Here is an 18,607-nt window from a genome sequence, read left to right as displayed (position 1 = left end):
AGCAATTTCATCAGGTAACATGAATACAAAGCCGGCGAGAGGTGGTTAGAATAGGATGGGAGGCCAAAAGTCTGTGTAGCCAGTAGAGTCAGACTTCCGAGTGTGGGACAAAACGGTCTGTCCCACGGTTGGGTAAACAAGAAATTTCATATAGGAAATAGCAAAATGCATGAAAAAAAACTAAATATATATAACGACTTGGGGCTAGCCATTGTAAGTTCAGAGTCACTCACCCCAACAGTGTGTGTGTGCTGGAGGCGAGCCAAAGCTTGGGAGTGTGGTGGGGGTACCTGTACCAGACAGGGGGAGACAGGCCAGGGCAGATGGGAAACAGATTGCCAGGTGGAGTCCAAGCAGCAGTGCAGTAGGCAACGGGAGTAGATGTCACACCCACTTGGGAGAAGCTTTTATTTCTGGAGGTAGATTTCTTGTAGAAAATGCCTGTGGATGGTCTCTGAACAGTGGGAGGGGGCTTCAAATGCCTCTGCGTTTTGGTTGGGTAGGCTGTGAGAGACTCCTGCCACTTGTTGGGCTCAAATGCTTTGACACCTCTCACTTCAACCCTCAGTGCTAATTGAAGTTGTATCTGGTCTGTCCTAGCAAGCTTGGTAGCCCTAACTTAGCATTCAGTCCCCATAAACTAAAATATATCATTGTAATGTACTTTATTTTTTATTACCTCTGATGCAGATTATGAATTCATTAGTGTTAACTGCACCTCAGATTGCAGCCCAAGTAAAGGCTTCACAGAGTTCAAGTAACAGACACATCTCAACATCAACTGTTCAGAGGAGACTGCGTGAATCAGGCCTTCATGGTCGAATTGCTGCAAAGAAACCACTACCAAAGGACACCAATAAGAAGAAGAGACTTGCTTGGGCCAAGAAACACGGGCAATGGACATTAGACTGGTGTAAATCTGTCCAATGTTCTGATGAGTCCAAATTTGTGATTTTTGGTTCCAACCGCCGTGTCTTTGTGAGACAGAGATTAGGTGAACGGATGATCTCCGTATGTGTGGTTCCCACCGTGAAGCATGAAGGAGGAGGTGTGGTGGTGCTTTGCTGGTGACCCGGTCTGTGATTTATTTAGAATTCAAGGCACACTTAACCAGCATGGCTACCACAGCATTTTGCAGCGATATGCCATCCCATCTGGTTTGCGCTTAGTGGGACTATCATTTGTTTTTCAACAGGACAATGACCCAACACACCTTCAGGCTGTGTATGGCTATTTGACCAAGAAGGAGAGTGATGGAGTGCTGCATCAGATGACCTGGCCTCCACAATCACCCGACCTCAACCCAATTGAGATGGTCTGGGATGAGTTGGACCGCAGAGTGAAGAAAAAGCAGCCAACAAGTGCTCAGCATATGTGGGAACTCCATCAAGACAGTTGGAAAATCATTCCTCATGAAGCTGGTTGAGAGAATGCCAAGAGTGTGCAAGCTGTCATCAAGGCAAAGGGTGGCTACTTTGAAGAATCTAAAATGTATAATATATTTGGATTTGTTTAACACTTTTTTTGGTTACTGCATGATTCCATATGTGTTATTTCATAGTTTTGAACTATTATTCTACAGTGTAGAAAATAATACAAATAAAGGAAAACCCTTGAATGAGTAGGTGTCCAAACATTTGACTCGTACTGTATATTCACGTGTCACCAAAGGTCTACAGTAGCCTCAACAGCACACTGTATAGTGGTACCATGGTGTAGGATCAGGTAATTAATCTAGTACTGAAAGCATAAGATATAGCTAGCTAGCACTGCAGTGCATAAAATGTGGTGTAGTTGACACAACAAGAGTGAAAGACAATAGTTGAACAGTTTTGAACCAATAGATTTCTATAAAAATTAAGGAGAAGCTACCAAATAAAATTAGCTAGTTTAGCCTACACAAACACTCGGTTCAAACAGAGGGGGATGCAATGTTAGCTAGCTGGCTATGGCTATCCAACACTGAAACTCTTCCAAGTCAAGGTAATATTTTGGTTTTATTAATTTATTGCCATAAGGGCCCGGCAGTTGAACTGCTAAACTGCTTGCTGTCTAGCTAATAGAATTATGTTGACTATGACGTTAGCTAATATGGTGACAACGATGTAGGCTGTGTGTAGTGGTTAGCGGTAATGATATGAAGATTTGGCTTGGAAAGGTTTTTTTCCTGGTCACAGACATCGGATGTGTTGTACACTGAAGTCTACAAGCAAAGGGAACAGGTGAGAGGAAGAGAGCGCGTAGATGTGAGAAGGAGTTATCCAACGACCAAAAGGCTCATGCGGTTTGTATGTGGCTGCTATGAAAGTGAACTGTGCTTGCGTGTGATTCATTCCGCCAATTCTGTTGGAAAACGTTTCTTGAACGAAACAGGGATAAACATATCTGAATTTGTCCAGTAGAAACTCTCGTTTGCAACTGTTGGACTATTACACCCTATATCAGCTAGATGCAGGCAAGAGTGTGCAAGGTGGTAGGTATTGAATATGTCACTGTCTTTCACCTTGATTACTCAAATTTGTCTCAACCTGTGCACCTATGTTGCAAGCTTTAATTCATAGGCTAGGTTGTAGCAACCTCATGGTGGGTATAGGGAAATGTTGAGTATCATGTAGTAGCCTAAACCTGTCGATGTTACATTGAGCTGGATGGATGGAATATGAATGACGGTTACCCAATATGCAGTAATGGAAATAAGACCATGCTCATAATATGTATTACTCTCCCTCATCTTAAACTGCACCGACTGGCACTGATAGATATTCAATTTTCCATAAAACACAAACTATTTTAAAGGTGACCGTTATAGGTTACCAAGTCACATCTCTGTAATAAGTGTCCCCTGAATGATAGAGAATGAAACATGGTTTAGGCTTACAGGTGTTTGATGACTGAGTTACTGGTAAATAACCCAGTCCAATTTACATACTGTAACAACATAACAATCCTGTTGCCATGGCACGTCTCCATGGTGTGGTCAGTTGCCATGGTCTGAGTGTGTGCCGTTCGGCCCAGGAGGGAGGGTCTTCTTAATGAGCTCCCCTCCCCCTTTCACGGTACCCAGGTGACGAGCCCTGTGCGCGCGCGCCTTCATTAACAATTAAACACACACACACACAGGAGAGAGGAGAGAGAGACCATAGACACAGTGAAAACAATCTGCTCGGCATGCCATAGAAACGGCAAAGCAGGGTAACACTATCCTGGTCAATTGTTTATCTACCTATCAGCACCCATGGACTTATCTTCACTTCACAGAAGTTACGTTAAAGCAGCAGTCTTTTGTTGAAACACCCGCTTCTTGGTTAAAAGCTGAGGGATTGGGCTGGAGAAATGTAACCACTCTCAAATTCATATACATAGCTAAGGATGCAAGAACTGACTATCCAGTATATAAAAATTATAGATTCAAGCATGTTTTGAGGCTTTACATTGTTTGTTTATGTTTACGATGTTTACAAACAATGGAGTTAAAACAAGCTAATATTTTGTGTTCTGATGGGGTTTGACAGTTTAAGCTCATGAGGCATTTATCAAAAACTACAGTTGAAGTCGGAAGTTTACATACACCTTAGCCAAATATATTTAAACTCAGTTTTTCACAATTCCTGACATTTAATCCAGGTAAAAATTCCCTGTCTTAGGTCAAATAGGATCACCACTTTATTTTAAGAATGTGAAATGTTTGAAAAATAGAGACAATTATTTATTTCAGCTTTTATTTCTTTCATCACATTCCTAGTGGGTCAGAAGTTTACATACACTCAATTAGGATTTGGTAACATTGCCTTTAAATTGTTTAACTTGGGTCAAATGTTTCAGGTAGCCTTCCACAAGCTTCCCACAATAAGTTGGGTGAATTTTGGCCCATTCCTCCTGACAGATCTGGTGTAACGGAGTCAGTTTTGTAGGCCTCCTTGCTCGCACACGCTTTTTCAGTTCTGCCCACACATTTTCTATAGGATTGAGGTCAGGGCTTTGTGATGGCCACTCCAATACCTTGACTTTGTTGTCCTTAAGCCATTTTGCCACAACTTTGGAAGTATGCTTGGGGTCATTTTCTATTTGGAAGACTCATTTGCAACCAAACTTTGACTTCCTGACTGATGTCTTGAGATGTTGCTTCAGTATATCCACATAATTTTCCTCCTCATGATGCCATCTATTTTGTGAAGTGCACCAGTCCCTCCTGCAGCAAAGCACCCCCACAACATGATGCTGCCACCCCCGTGCTTCACGTTTGGGATGGTGTTCTTTGGCTTGCAAGCCTCCCCCTTTTTCCTCCAAACATAAAGATGGTCATTATGGCCAAACAGTTCTATTTTTGTTTCATCAGAGGACATTTCTCCAAAAAGTACGATCTTTGTCCCCATGTGCAGTTGCAAACCGTAGTCTGGCTTTTTTTATGGCGGTTTTGGAGCATCTTCCTTGCTGAGCGGCCTTTCAGGTTATGTCGTTTTACTGTAGAAATAGATACTTTTGTACCTGTTTTCTCCAACATCTTCACAAGGTCCTTTGCTGTTGTTCTGCGTTCATCTATAGGAGACAGAATGTGTCTCCTTCCTGGGCGATATGACGGCTGAGTGGTCCCATGGTGTTTATACTTGCGTACTATTGTTTGTACAGATGAACGTGGTATCTTCAGGCGTTTGGAAATTGCTCCCAAGGATGAATCAGACTTGTGGAGGTCTCCAATTCTTTTTTCTGAGGTCTTGGCTGATTTCTTTTGATTTTCCCATTATGTCAAGCAAAGAGGCACTGAGTTTGAAGCTAGGCCTTGAAATACATCCACAGGTACACCTCCAATTGACTCAAATGATGTCAATTAGCCTATCAGAAGCTTCTAAAGCCATGACATAATTTTCTGGAATTTTCCAAGCTATTTAAAGGCACAGTCAACTTAGTGTATGTAAACGTCTGACCCACTGGATATGTGATACAGTGAATTATGAGTGAAATAATCTGTCTGTAAACAATTGTTGGAAACATTACTTGTGTCATGCACAAAGTAGATGTCTTAACAATTCATTTTAATCACTCCAACCTAAGTGTATGTAAACTTCCGACTTCAACTGTACATTCTATAAGAATCAATTGGTATACAGTACCAGTCAAAGGTTTGGACACACCTACTCATTCAATGGTTTTTCTTTGTTTTGTCTGTTTTCTACATTTGTAGAACAATTGTGAAGACATCAAAACGATGAAATAACACATGGAATCATGTAGTAACCAAGAAAGTGTCAAATCAACATTCAATTTATTTTAGATTCTTCAAAGTAGCCACCCTTTGACTTGATGACAGCTTTGCACACTCTTGACATTATTTTAACTAGCTTAACCTGAAATGCTTTTCCAGCAGTCTTGAAGGAGTTCCCACATATGTTGAGGACTTGTTGGCTGCTTTTTCCTTCACTCTGCGGTCCAACTCATCCCAAACCATCTCAATGTGTTGAGGTTGGGTGATTGTGGCCAGGTCATCTGATGCAGCACTCCATCCCTCTCCTTCGCGGTCAAATAGCCCTTACACAGCCTGAAAGTGTGTTGGGTCATTGTCCTGTTGAAAAACAAATGATAGTCCAACTAAGCGCAAACCATATGGGATGGTGTACTGCTGCAGAATGCTATGGTAGCCATGCTGGTTAAGCAAGCCTTGAATTTTAAATAAATCACAGACCGTGTCACCAGCAAAGTACCCCCAAACATCACACCTCCTCCTCCATGCTTCACGGTGGGATCCACAAATGCGGAGATCATCCAATCACCTACTCCTCATCTCACAAAGACGCTGCAAATCTCAAATTTGTACTCATCAGACCAAAGGACAGATTTCCAATGGTCTAATATCCATTGCTCGTGTGTTTAGCCTAAGCCAGTCTCTTCTTCTTATTGATGTCCTGTAGTAGTGGCTTCTTTGCAGCAATTTGACCATAAAGTTCTGATTCACGCAGTCTCCTCTGAACAGTTGATGTTGAGATGTGTCTGTTACTTGAACTCTGAAGCATTTATTTCGACTGCATACTGAGGTGCAGTTAACACTTCACGTATTCTCTGCAGCAGAGGTAACTCTGGGTCTTCCTTTCCTGTGGTGGTCCTCATGAGAGCCAGTTTCATCATAGCGCTTGAATGTTTTTGTGATTGCACTTGAAGAACCTGAAGAACCAAAGTTCTTGAAATGTTTCTGATTGACTGACCTTCATGTCTTAAAGTAATGATGGACTGTCGTTTCGCTTTGCTTATTTGAGCTATTCTTGCCATAATATGGACTTGGTCTTATATCTTCTGTATACCACCCCTACCTTGTCAGAACACAACTGATTGGCTCAAACGCATTAAGAAGGAAAGAAATTCCACAAATTAACTTTTAAAAAGGCACACCTGTTAATTTAAATGCATTCCAGGTGACTACCTCATGAAGCTGGTTGAGAGAATGCCAAGTGTACAAAGCTGTCATCAAGGCAAAGGGTGGCTACTAAGAATCTCAAATTTAACATATGTTTTGATTTGTTTAACACTTTCTTGGTTAGTACATGATTCCATATGTGTTATTTCATAGTTTTGATGTCTTCACTATTATTCTACAATGTAGAAAATAGTAAAAAATAAAGAAAAACCCTTAAAAGAGTTGGTGTGTCCAAACTTCTGACTCGTAGCCTCCCGGGTGGTGCAGTGGTTAAGTGCGCTGTACTGCAGCGCCAGCTGTGCCACCAGAGACTCTGGGTTTGCGCCCAGGCTCTGTCGTAACCGGCCGCGACCGGGAGGTCTGTGGGGCAACGCACAATTGGCCCAGCGTCGTCCGGGTTAGGGAGGGTTTGGCCGGTAGGGATGTCCTTGTCTCATTGTGCACCAGCAACTCCTGTGGCGGGCCGGGCGCAGTGCACACTAACCAAGGTTGCCAGGTGCATGGTGTTTCCTCCAACACATTGGTGTGGCTGGCTTCCAGGTTGGATGCACGCTGTGTTAAGAAGCAGTTGGGTTGTGTATTGGAGGATGCATGACTTTCAACCTTTGTCTCTCCCGAGCCCGTACGGGAGTTGTAGCGATGAGACAAGATAGTAGCTACTAAACAATTGGATACCATGAAATTGGGGAGAAAAAAGGGGTAAAATAAAAAAAAATGACAACTGAAACTTTTGACTCGTACTGTATATCTTTAATTTATCCAAAAAAGTCCAAAAATGTATGTAGCAACTGCAGTTTCCCACTCTAAGTACAATCAAATAAAACTCAGAGGGGCCATTTTGTGCTTTGCAGGTGCTATGTACTTTTTTTTCTTCTACAGTACAGGTTTTCGCAGTGTAGGTTTGCTTGAATTCAATCCCCCCCCCATTCAGTATTTTTGTTTTGTGACAGGTGATGTTTTTGTACATTGGCCACTTAGACTCAGACTTAGGTATTATGACTGACGGTTTTTATAGGATCTGCTCGCTCTACAATTATAACAGTAAGCAAAGATAGTGTTTGTCTGGCCTTTCATAGCTAATCAAAATGGAGCCGGCAGGAATTCTTCTAATCCATAAACCCTGGGAGATTTGAGTGTGGGCAGCCATGAGGGTTGTGCCCGCCCTGCCTCAGCCCTTTACTGCTCTGTACTTTGCATAAGAGCTCAACCGGGCGTTGTGCCGCGCTGTGGTTGGTTGGTCGGCGGCCTGAAGCGCTGATGTCACGGGTCGCTGTAGGTGTGCCTTATTGATGAGGGCCTGTGGGTAAAGTGAGAGGGCCAGGTAGAGTGACACAGTAGAGCGCAGGGGGACAAGGAGATCTGGAAATGTGGTGACTGCTGCTCTCAGTGCACCTCTGAGCTTCTGGGTCGGATCTGTCAAGACCAAGAGTACTACTGAGGGGAAAGAACTTAAACTACGGTAAGCCTAGAAGTGACCACAGCTTTTTATGTGAGTGACTTGGCTGTCGTTAAGGGGAACTGTTGCATTTGAAGTGTTAATGCGAGCAATCTCTTGGTTTATTCCGACCTGTGCGGGTATTAGGGGTTGCTTTGTTAGGTAGGGAGGATGTGTTCTTTGTATGAATGGTTGTGTTGTATGGCATCTTTGCATATGGGGAACATACAGTACTAGTGTTTCCCCAGGGCCACTGCTGGTAAATCGTTGCCCCTACTCCCATCATTTTCAGGATGGTAAAACGTTTTCAATGGAAAGAAATCACAAGCGAAACACTGATTACTCTGCATAGGTTCTGAGGGGAAAAGGAAGCTAACAAGCCAGACATATGACTTTGCAAAAACATGTCACTTTATCAATTCAAGGTTGTTTTAAGGACCAGTCTTATGTTGCACAATGTCTCTTTTTTTTCATTAGTGAAGGCTTTTTCCTGCAATGATCCCCTCACTGAAACATACTTCATATGTATGATGTACTTGCTCATATCTTTCATATGAGCTACTGAATTATTGACAAAGTATGAACGCACACTTGAACGCTCATTGCTTCTCCATTTTAGTAGTCGTCCATGCAAATGAGATGTATGTTTCTGATTTTAGTAGTTGTCCATGCAAATGAGATGTATGTTTCTGATGTTAGTAGTGGTCCATGCAAATGAGATGTATGTTTCTGATGTTAGTAGTGGTCCATGCAAATGAGATGTATGCCACAGCGCGACCACATTGACCCGTTCAACAGTAAAGTAAGAAGAAAATACAGAAACCCGCTAAATGAACACAGATCGCGGTGTCTATCCAGCAGCCAGACATCAGTGTGATGGGAGGTGTTGGGGTTAAGGGTGGTTACGGTGGAGTAGGGGTGGTGGTCTTGAGACTTTGTACACGGGTCTGCTACCTATTATGATGTCCCTCAATCCCTCAGAGGATGACCATTAAACCACCTGTGGATTTCCCTACTCACATTACACACACGTACACACTTCGCTAAGTGCTGCTCTGGGACCTTGTCTCTGACAGCAGACGTAAGTCAACAATGTAAATGCACCCATAAAGCCACATAGGACAAGAAAATATAAAATAAACAACAGGACAATATAAAGGGAAAAGAGGGACGTCACAGTCTTTGGGGATCACTGCCAATTATTTCTGCCCGTGTGTACATTGTCTAGGATTTTAGACATCTGTTGGATGTCTCTAGGTTGTCTCTAGGAGGTACCTCTCGAAAACGAAATGAATGCGATTTAAAATGTAAATGTCAACATTTGCCGGTTGTGATGCTCTTGTTTTTGTGCGATTTGACAGGCAAAGTGAGTGTCTGAAATGAGGATGTTGACCCGATAGCTTCGAATGTAATCAACCGCATTCTCACTTTATTCACTTCCTATGAATATAGTATAATCCTGTATCTGATTGATTCGTTATACTCTGTGGACTATAAACAATGTACTAGTCTATCTATAGTGATAAGTACAGAGCCCAAAATAAGAAATCGTTTCCCCCTCTACTGCTTGGTTGCTGGGTGGTATTTCGTAGAGTACCACTATTTCATGTGTTTTTGTGAGCAGGACTTCTTTAAAAAAGCACACACTCGGGCTGTTCTATCTCACGGAGTAAGCCTGGCCATACTTAACTGAGGTGAGGAGATAGAAAGGAAAGAAAAGGCCCACACATCCCAGCTTTTCTTAGTCAAGCAATGCTTTCAATGCAAATAGTCGTAATGCAATACTTTGCATTAGGTAAATACACCCCCCCCCCCCCCCCCAAAAAAAAAAGACTTAGGTGGAAAAGCACTCCATTGGTGTTTAGTACACAAGATTAAAACATATTGAAGAAGAGGTTTGGGATCAACTCATATTTACTTACTGAATTGAAATCAAATCCCACTGGGTACAGACGTCAGTTCAATGTCTGGTTTTGATTCTCATTTGGTTGATTTATCAACTAACTGTGAAATCAACAACAAATGTCACCATGTCATATGATTTGGGTTAAAGGTTGGGTGAAAAAAAGACTAAATGCCTTTAGGTTGATGACTTTTTGCAAATCCATTCAGTTTTCCATGTTGATTCAATGTTGTCACGTTGTTTGTTTTTTGAAGTTGAAATGACGTTGAAACAAAGTTGATTCAACCAGTTTTTGCCCACTGGGATTGTCCCCAACCTTGGACTACTTCAATGGTCCTAGCTATCTTTGAAACATGGGTCTATTGTGTCAGATGTCCAATGAACTTTCTCCTCAACAAGTGGCCTAGAGAGCTCGGAATGGGAAAGTGAGAAACCCATAGATGAAGGAGCCATCTCACTGGGCACACCATGTCATTTCAACTGTGACATTTGGGTAATATTTGGTTGATGTTGATCAGTGAGATTTCAACCTTTATTTACCCACTCAAAAAGACAGCTATAAGTTTGTTGAATTCCCAATGTGTGATAAGTATGCTTTCAACCATTTAAAAGAACAGACAAATTCCAATAGAAAACTGTATTTTTGGTTTAGTTGTCATCTAAATGTGTTATCTGCGCTTTCAACTAGGGCCGGGACGTTACCAGTATCGTGATACTCGTTAGTATCGTGGCAAGGCAACAAAACAAGAAGCGGATTTACGTTCTTTAGGAATACAGCCCTAATGTTGAAAACAAACATCATTATGTTGTCATTCAGAGTCACATGTATTTATCTTCCAAGCTATAGCACACCGTATTTTACATACTGCATGTTTTTAAAGGACCAAAGAGTTTGGTCTGCTTTGTGTTTTCATTTTTGCCATGTAAAAAATATTTAGATACTGGTATTGTCCTGGCCCTACTTTCAACCATTTAAAAGCACAACGAAGGTCAAATGGGAATACAATGTCAGATATTTTGTATCTAATAGCACAACCAAATGACCTGGATGCCAGTTGAGATTACACTAAACGTACATGGTGCAAGTGATCAATGCTGTTCAAGTGTGACTTATAAAGTATGGTTACATTTCATTTGCTCTGTTAAAACTACCCTTTTGATGACTTTGAAAGCAACAGTGAATATATTTGGTAAGAGGTCTATTAATAATCTTTATCATGTAACAATTTCAAAGATTTTACTGAGTTTCATTAGGCCCTGTTCTATGGATTTCACATGACTGGTAATACAGATATGCATCTGTTGGTCAAGTAGAGTAGAGGCGTGGATCAGAAAACCAGTCAGTATCCGGTGTGAACACCATTTGCCTCATGCAACACATCTCCTTCGCACAGAGTTGATCGGGCTGTTGATTGTGGCCTGTGGAATGTTGTCCCACTCCTCTTCAATGGCTGTGCGAAGTTGCTGGATATTGGCGGAAACTGGAACACACTGTCGTACACGTGTTCAATGGGTGCCATGTCTGAGTATGCAGGCCATGGAAGAACTGGGACAGTTTCAGCTTCCACGAATTGTGTACAGATCCTTGCGACATGGGGCTGTGCATTATCATGCTGAAACCTGAGGTGATGGCGACGACAATGGGCCTCGGGATCTCGTCACGGTATCTGTGTGCATTCAAATGGCCATTGATAAAATGCAATTTTGTTTGTTATCCGTAGCTTATTCCTGCCCATTCCATAACCCTACCACCACCACGGGGCACTCTGTTCACAACATTGACATCAGCAAACCGCTCGCCCACACGACGCAATAAAAGGCCACTCTAAAATGGACAGTTTTGTCACACAACACAATGCCACAGATGTCTCCAGTTTTGTGTGAGCGTTCATGTAGGATGCTGACTCCAGAGCTGTTGCCAGAGAATTGAATGTTAATTTCTCTACCAAAAGCCGCCTCCAGCATCGTTTTAGAGAATTTGACAGTACGTCCAACCGGCCTCACAAACGCAGACCACATGCAACCACGCAAGCCCAGGACCTCCATATCTGGCTTCTTCACCTGTGGGATCGTCTGAAACCAGCCACCCGGACAGCTGATGAAACTGTGGGTTTGCACAACCAAAGATGTACAAACATGTACAAACATTTATGTACAAACATTCAGAAACCATCTCAGGGAGACTCATCTGCATGCTCGTCGTCCTCACCAGAGTCTAGACCTGACTACAGTTCAGCATCGTAACCGACTTCAGTAGGCAAATGCTCACCTTCGATGGCTGGAGAAGTGAGCTCTTCATGGATAAATCCCGGTTTCAACTGAACCGGGCAGCAGACATAGGACCAACACTTTACATGTTGCATTTCTATTTTTGTTCAGTATGTTATATATTTACTCACTGCTCATTGGCCCCTTTCTTGTTTCTACCCAGCAACTGACTCCAGGAGATCACCACGATAGGCTGCGTCGGGTGGACTCCAACAGAAAGTCTCGAAACTTCAACAAGCAGCCCAGCACCGGGGACTACTACAAAGCCCTGGGTAGTGACACGGTCGACAACCGTGGGATCAGAGCCATGGCGCCTAACGAGGAGGTAAGCAGGACCAGACAACAGGGGTTGTTCTCCAACTCCATTCCTGGAGAGCAAACTGGGTGTGCAAGCTTGTGTTCCAGCCCAGCACTATACACCTGATTCAACTTATCATGGTCCAGTTGATTGCCTGCAATTGGTGTGATAGTACTGGGCTGGAACACAAGCCTGCTCACCCAGTATTTCTCCAGGACTGTAGTATATTCACTGTAGAAGAGGGAGACGTTTGTTTGGGGGGTTCATGGGGGGTTCATGTCTTGTGGTTTTGTGACAAACACAAGCTCAGTTCTGTAATAGTCAAGTCACCGCACAGCATTTTTAAGCTGTTGATAATCAAAATGGCTGCCACACCATGACCCATTAGAGTCAACTGGCTGGCACCAATAGGATTGGCTCCTGTAGCAGTCTGTTAGACCAGTGCATCCCCCAGTGACTGCCCTCTAATCTAGCAGAACTCTGTTCCTCCCAGGCCCCAATCCTCACCTCAACCCAGGTCTTGCTGCCTCACCTGACAAGCCAGCATAGTGCAGCACAACTCTGTCGCGGGACAGAGAAAGAAACTGCTGTCCTAAAGGGCCACAGACGGCAGTGTGTCTCTGTGTTACATAACATAACATCCGATACCAACCGATACCAAAGGATACCTACCGCCTGATCTCCGCCCTGTTGTGAAAACTCACTTGCAAAACACAGGCACAAACAAACGATTACTGTTCCATTATCCTCAAAGTGAAGCTAACCAGGACTGCACTGTACTACCAGGGAAATTACATTTTACTGAAAACTTGGCTTTATAATAAATCTGTGCTTAACCTTTCAAAGGTTGTGCTAAGGTATGCGATTTGGCTTCTCTTTGCTTCTTAATATTGCTGCTGCTGTAACATTGCTGCCACCCACTATGTGTTGTCTGTTTTCTGCTAGTCCACCACCACCCCAACTGTTTGGTTCTTCTTCTTGTTCCCGTTAGGGGGATTGGTATATCTCACTCACTGCTTGTAGTTGATTAATAATGATAATAATTGACGCATTGCTCTGGCAGTAAGCTCCCCTGAACGAGCAGAGCCTAATGCCAAAACCACATGTATTGCAATCTATTTTCAAATAAATGGTTTAACGAATACGTGGGTTTCCTGTCTGAACAAAAAATATAGTCTATATAAACTAAAATTGTGTTTTAGATGTTGTGTGCTGAAAAATCCGTGCAGATACATATTTCCACAGACACGCATCATGAGGTCCTGCACGCACAGTCAACGGCCCCATAATGTCATAGGTATCGACAGTTTGGTGTCGAAGGCCACTATTGGGTGTAATCTACATTGAGCCAATTCGGACCTTGTGAGTCTACATGTAAAATTGGAGTGCACAAATTATGTTCAGAGATGCTAAGTACTCTCGGCCAGCAAACACTATTCTGAGCCCTTAGTATCACTCAGTGGTGTAAAATGACTTTAAAGTAGTATTTAAGTAATTTTTGGAGATAACTTTACTATTTATATTTTTGACAACTTTTACTTTTACTTCACTACATTCGTATAGAAAATAATGTACTTTTTACTCTACATACATTTTCCTTGACGCTCTAAAGTTGTCGTTCAATTTTGAATGCTTAGCAGGACAGGAAAATGGTCCAATTCAAGCACTTATCAAGAGAACATCCTACTGCCTCTGTTCTGGCAGACTCACTAAACACACATGCTTTGTTTGTAAATTATATTGGAGTGTGCCACTGACTGTACATTAAAATAACAAGACAATTGTGTCGTCTGGTTTGCTTAATATAAGGAATTTGAAATAGTTAAACTTTTTTTTAAATACCTAAGTATATTTTAGCAATTACATTTACTTTTGATACTCCTCAGTATTTTTAAAACCAAATAATTTAAAACTTTTACTCAAGTAGTATTTTACTGGGTGACTTTTACTTGAGTCATTTTCTATTAAGGTATCTTTACTTTTACTCAAGTATGACAATTGGGTACTTTTTCCACCACTGGTGTCCCTGTCCCAGAAAGACCCTAGATTATGCCATATTCACTGCATTATTATGGGCGCGCATTATTATTCCCACGGGGTGTTATAGACAGCAAGTGTCTAATTGGGCCGTCATTATAGAGTCAACTACTGTACATCTGTCACAGTATCATTCTCCCTCTCCTCCCACATACAATAATGTTATGGGGCGGGCCAAGCACTGCTAGACTGTCTATTGGCATGTCTTTCTGTGCAGTCAGGGGTGATACGGTTCATTGGCTTCTACCATTATTACAACTTCCTTTCCAGCTGTCAAGGAATGAGATGATAGAAAGATCACCATGGGGGCTTCTTTTTTTTTTTTGACGGTGCAAAAATTGGGAGATGTTTACCAAAAATAATAAATAATTAGCTCCATTTCTTCTTTTCCGATGTCCATGGCAAAGGGAGCGATTTTATGGATGGGTTACAAGCTAACAGTAGTGTGTGTGCGATTCAATGACAAAAATTGCTTTTGACTCAGTGTCCGAGTATTTAAAATGATCTTTTTGTAACATCTCTACATTTTAGCTCTGTCAAAATGAGACCCTTCATATTTAAGATGGACAGGTATCTGTTATGTTTTGACTGGTGGAATACGAACTAACCATTTTCTATTTTATGATCCAATCAGGGTTCTGTGCTATTGGAGGAGCCAGCCGACAGCCCCGCCCCCAGCCCGGAGAACGGCACCACGGAGGAGTTGTCCCTCTCTCCTCCTCTTCCTCCTCTCCCGCCTCCCCTCCCCATCAGCAACCCCACCCCGGCACCCCCTCCTCCCCCACCACTGCCCTCGGAAATGCCCACCTACCAGTACAGCCCTTCCTCAAACACCAACCAGCGACGCCCCTCCTCCTCTTCAGGAAGTGAGTGCCCACTGCCGCTACCTGTAGCTTTCGCGCTTTTTCTTTATTTTGCTTTCCCCGTTTTCCCTTTCTCTCTGTTTTCACTCGCCCTTTCTTTCTGACATTGTGCTGCAGTTCATTCTGAATAAAACAAAATGTCATGTTACATTTGCTACTGTATTTTAAATGGTTCATTATGTATTTTTTTGCCTGGCCATTGCATTTCACAGATGGCAAAACCTGTGCGAAGTGTCAATAGACTCCTCTGCTCCCCCTGATAGTGCAGTTATTCCTGGAAAGCTGAGTTGGGGCAGGCGCAAAAACAATGTTATCTCACTCTGTAGAGACAGAGAGATGAGTCTGGCCTTACCGTCCCAGATAACTGATTACAAATGTATGCCCTTGCTCAGGGCTACCGTTACCTTGAGAACCGGTTTAGTGTTCAGCCATTTCCTTAATTGCCCCCATCTCTCTCTGCCTTGACTGACTGACACTACCTGACATGGCTGCTCTTCGCCATGGTTGCTCGTCGCCCCTGTCTGCTCCCTCTGTTCTAGTTACAAAAATGCTGGTTATTTTCTATGCTTCGTGGGGAATTTGAATTTGGGGAAATGTTCAATTGAGTAGTTATGCTCTGCCCCAAAGCTTGCTTCATCAGGTAGATGTCAAAGAACGTTTTGACCACAGAATGCAGATGTTGCTTGTTTAGAACTGTCCTCAGGTAAGAGGCCGGCAAATTGTTCCATTCCAGAGCTTGGGGGATCGATGACGTCAGCCTCAAAAGTTTTTTATCTCTATGGTTTTGACTTTCTCATATATGATTTGTCCTCTTGAACGTGAAACTAATCTGTCTTCTACTAATGAGCGCTCTTATTCCTCCTCCTTCAATTGTGTTCATGGTCCCATCCCTCTCCTCCCCTCTGGAACACCTGCTATCTGACTGCATGTGCCTGCCCCTTCTCGCTCTCCTCTTATCTCTCTCTCCACTGCCGCCTCTCCAAGGCGGGGCGTTTCTGTCCCCCTCTCCTCAGTCAGAAGGCGGCCCACTCAAGGTGATGAAGAGTAAGTACTGGGAGCTCCAATTCAATATGACTTTATTTATCCCCTCGTGGGCAATTAAGGCGGGTCTCAAATCAACATCCTCGTCCTCCCTCTGGACAGATGTCCTGTCTTTTAACAGTTCACACCGTTTCCTTCCTTCCCCCTCCTTTCTTTTACATCCACCTGCCATGAAGCTTGTCTCACTGTCGGCCCTGTTTGTCTGTTTGTCATTGTCGACACAGTATCTTGGGCAGAAAACGACAAAACACAAGGGGTCAGCGGCAGTATCCTGGTTAGTTGGCAGGATATAAAGGGTTAGTAAGAGTCACTTCAAAGTAATAATAGATGGGTAGATGTGGAACAAAGGGCTTATTTAAATGAGGTGTGTGGACATACACAGTATAGAGCGGACATGATTCCCCTGTTCAATGACATGGCTAAGAAGCATCGAGCATATCCGTTCTACAGTACTTAGATATATGTATCTGAAACCTCCCGAAATAAGTAGCCCCAATAGGACCAGCAACACGTGTTTCCTCCTGATGAGAGAGGGTTAATGGTGGGGTTAAAGGGGGGTAAAGGGACTTCAGATGCTTCCATGGCCCTTAAATGTGGCCTGCAGCAGTATAACCATTAGAAATTAACCATAAACCTGGTGCCATTGCATTCCCATTGCTGTGCCATTGCATTCCCATTGCTGTGCTATTGCGGTCCCATTGCTGTGCTATTGCGGTTTGAGTTGGGTTCCGTTGTGTTCCCATTAGCATCACACACAAACACACTCACACTCTCTCTCACACACCAGTCCACACCCGTCATCCTTGCCTCTAGAGAAAATATCACACCACACAAAACTGAGCTTTCTGCATTTGTAGACTCTGAATCGCTAAAGCTGAGCTTGTGCTCCGCAATGAAGAGTTGCCAGGACCAAAAAGACGAAGGTAGCCCCATCGGCGGGTAATACCACCAGTTGTCAGGGGCCGCTATTTTATGGATATTTTTGTGTATGGTCTGTGTGGATTTATATCTACATATATAATCTGTCAAATGAATGAGGTGAATGTGGCCTGTAGCTTTTTGTTTTAGAATAGATGATGGGCCGTAATGGTGCTTTGGAGCTGGACGGGTCTGCTTCCTGATCTCGCTTTATGTCAATGGTCAGGCTGGCTGGCTGTGTGTGATCAGGCTTCTCATTGGACTAGGCTGCTCATTAGCTTGCCTGACTGAGATCTCTCCCTCCTTCTAATCTACCGGCAGTGCTAATGCGAGCAGGGGTGAGGAAGGGGTGGGTCTGGAGGAGGCAGGGTGAGGCAAACGGGGGAAGTGGGGTAAGGCTGGATCTTAAATCCAGGCCCAGTTTGGCAAGCCGCTCGCTGTCGGCGCCAATTACCACTGATTCCTTTGGATTTCTCCCCAACTACGACGGGTCCTTTATAGACAGCTGCTCTCTTTTCTGTGGGCCGGAGAGGGAGATGGGGAGAGCGCAGGAGGGAGAAGGGGGGAGGAGGGGGAGTAAGAAGGGGTGGGTGACTGCATGAAGCTTTGCCCCGGTTTCTCGGTCAGCCTGTTGCCGTTGCTTCGCAGCAAGTCGGGTTTTTGCCTCCCCGGCAGGCAGGAATTAATGAATGATCCATAGTGTACTGGATCGTCAAGTTGAGAGGAGTTTTATAACTTAAACTCAGGTGATGTATCTATCCTACTGTTTTATTTGTTTTGGGTGAGCTTTATGCCTTGTCTGTCATTGGGATGTTAAAGATATGACCTTAGGTGTCTGAGAAAAGGTATGATGAGTCTTGTTATTCAGTTGTGTTAATTCTATTATTGTATAGTTTAGTGTTGGACCTGTTGATTGAGTTGTCAGTCTGATTTGGTTTCAAGGTTTCAGGTAGCCCTTGTTGATTTTACCTTTAATTGTTAATGTTATTTGAATACGTTGGTGTTATCTACACTGAGTTAGTTGGTTTGCTCGTATTTGTCAGTTAAAAATATTGAGTTGCACCCCATTTTGCCATCAGAACAGCCTCAATTCGTCAGGGCATGAACCCTACAAGGTGTCGAAAGCGTTCCACAGGGATGCTGGCCATGTTGACTCCAATGCTTCCCACAGTTGCCAAGTTGGCTGGATGTCCTTTGGGTGGTGGAGCATTCTTAATACACACGGGAGACTGTTGTGTGTGAAAAACCCAGCAGCGTTGCAGTTCTTGACACACTCAAACCGGTGCGCCTGGCACCTACTAATATACCCTGTTTAAAGGCACTTAAATATTTTGTCCTGCCCATTCACCCTCTGAATGGTACACATACACAATCCGTGTCTCAATTGTAAAAAGAAAATATAAACTTCTTTAACTTGTCTCCTCGCTTTCATCTATACTGA

At 43.2% G+C, this 18,607-nt stretch overlaps 1 protein-coding gene across 1 annotated transcript in view; it reads left to right on the top strand.

Annotated features, from left to right (window-relative positions):
* LOC139416402 (espin) overlaps positions 1-18,607 on the top strand; it is a 103,889-nt gene that overhangs the window by 46,904 nt on the left and 38,378 nt on the right. Inside the window, exons 8-10 of the mRNA XM_071164985.1 lie at positions 12,173-12,334; positions 14,979-15,210; positions 16,192-16,251. Coding sequence (XP_071021086.1) covers positions 12,173-12,334; positions 14,979-15,210; positions 16,192-16,251 — 454 coding nt within the window. The remainder of the gene's footprint in view (positions 1-12,172; positions 12,335-14,978; positions 15,211-16,191; positions 16,252-18,607) is intronic.

This window comes from Oncorhynchus clarkii, chromosome 9 (assembly GCF_045791955.1).
Source record: "Oncorhynchus clarkii lewisi isolate Uvic-CL-2024 chromosome 9, UVic_Ocla_1.0, whole genome shotgun sequence".
NCBI lineage: Eukaryota > Metazoa > Chordata > Actinopteri > Salmoniformes > Salmonidae > Oncorhynchus > Oncorhynchus clarkii.
The sequence above is the reverse complement of the archived record's forward strand: the minus strand, read 5'-3'. Positions and strand labels throughout refer to the sequence as shown.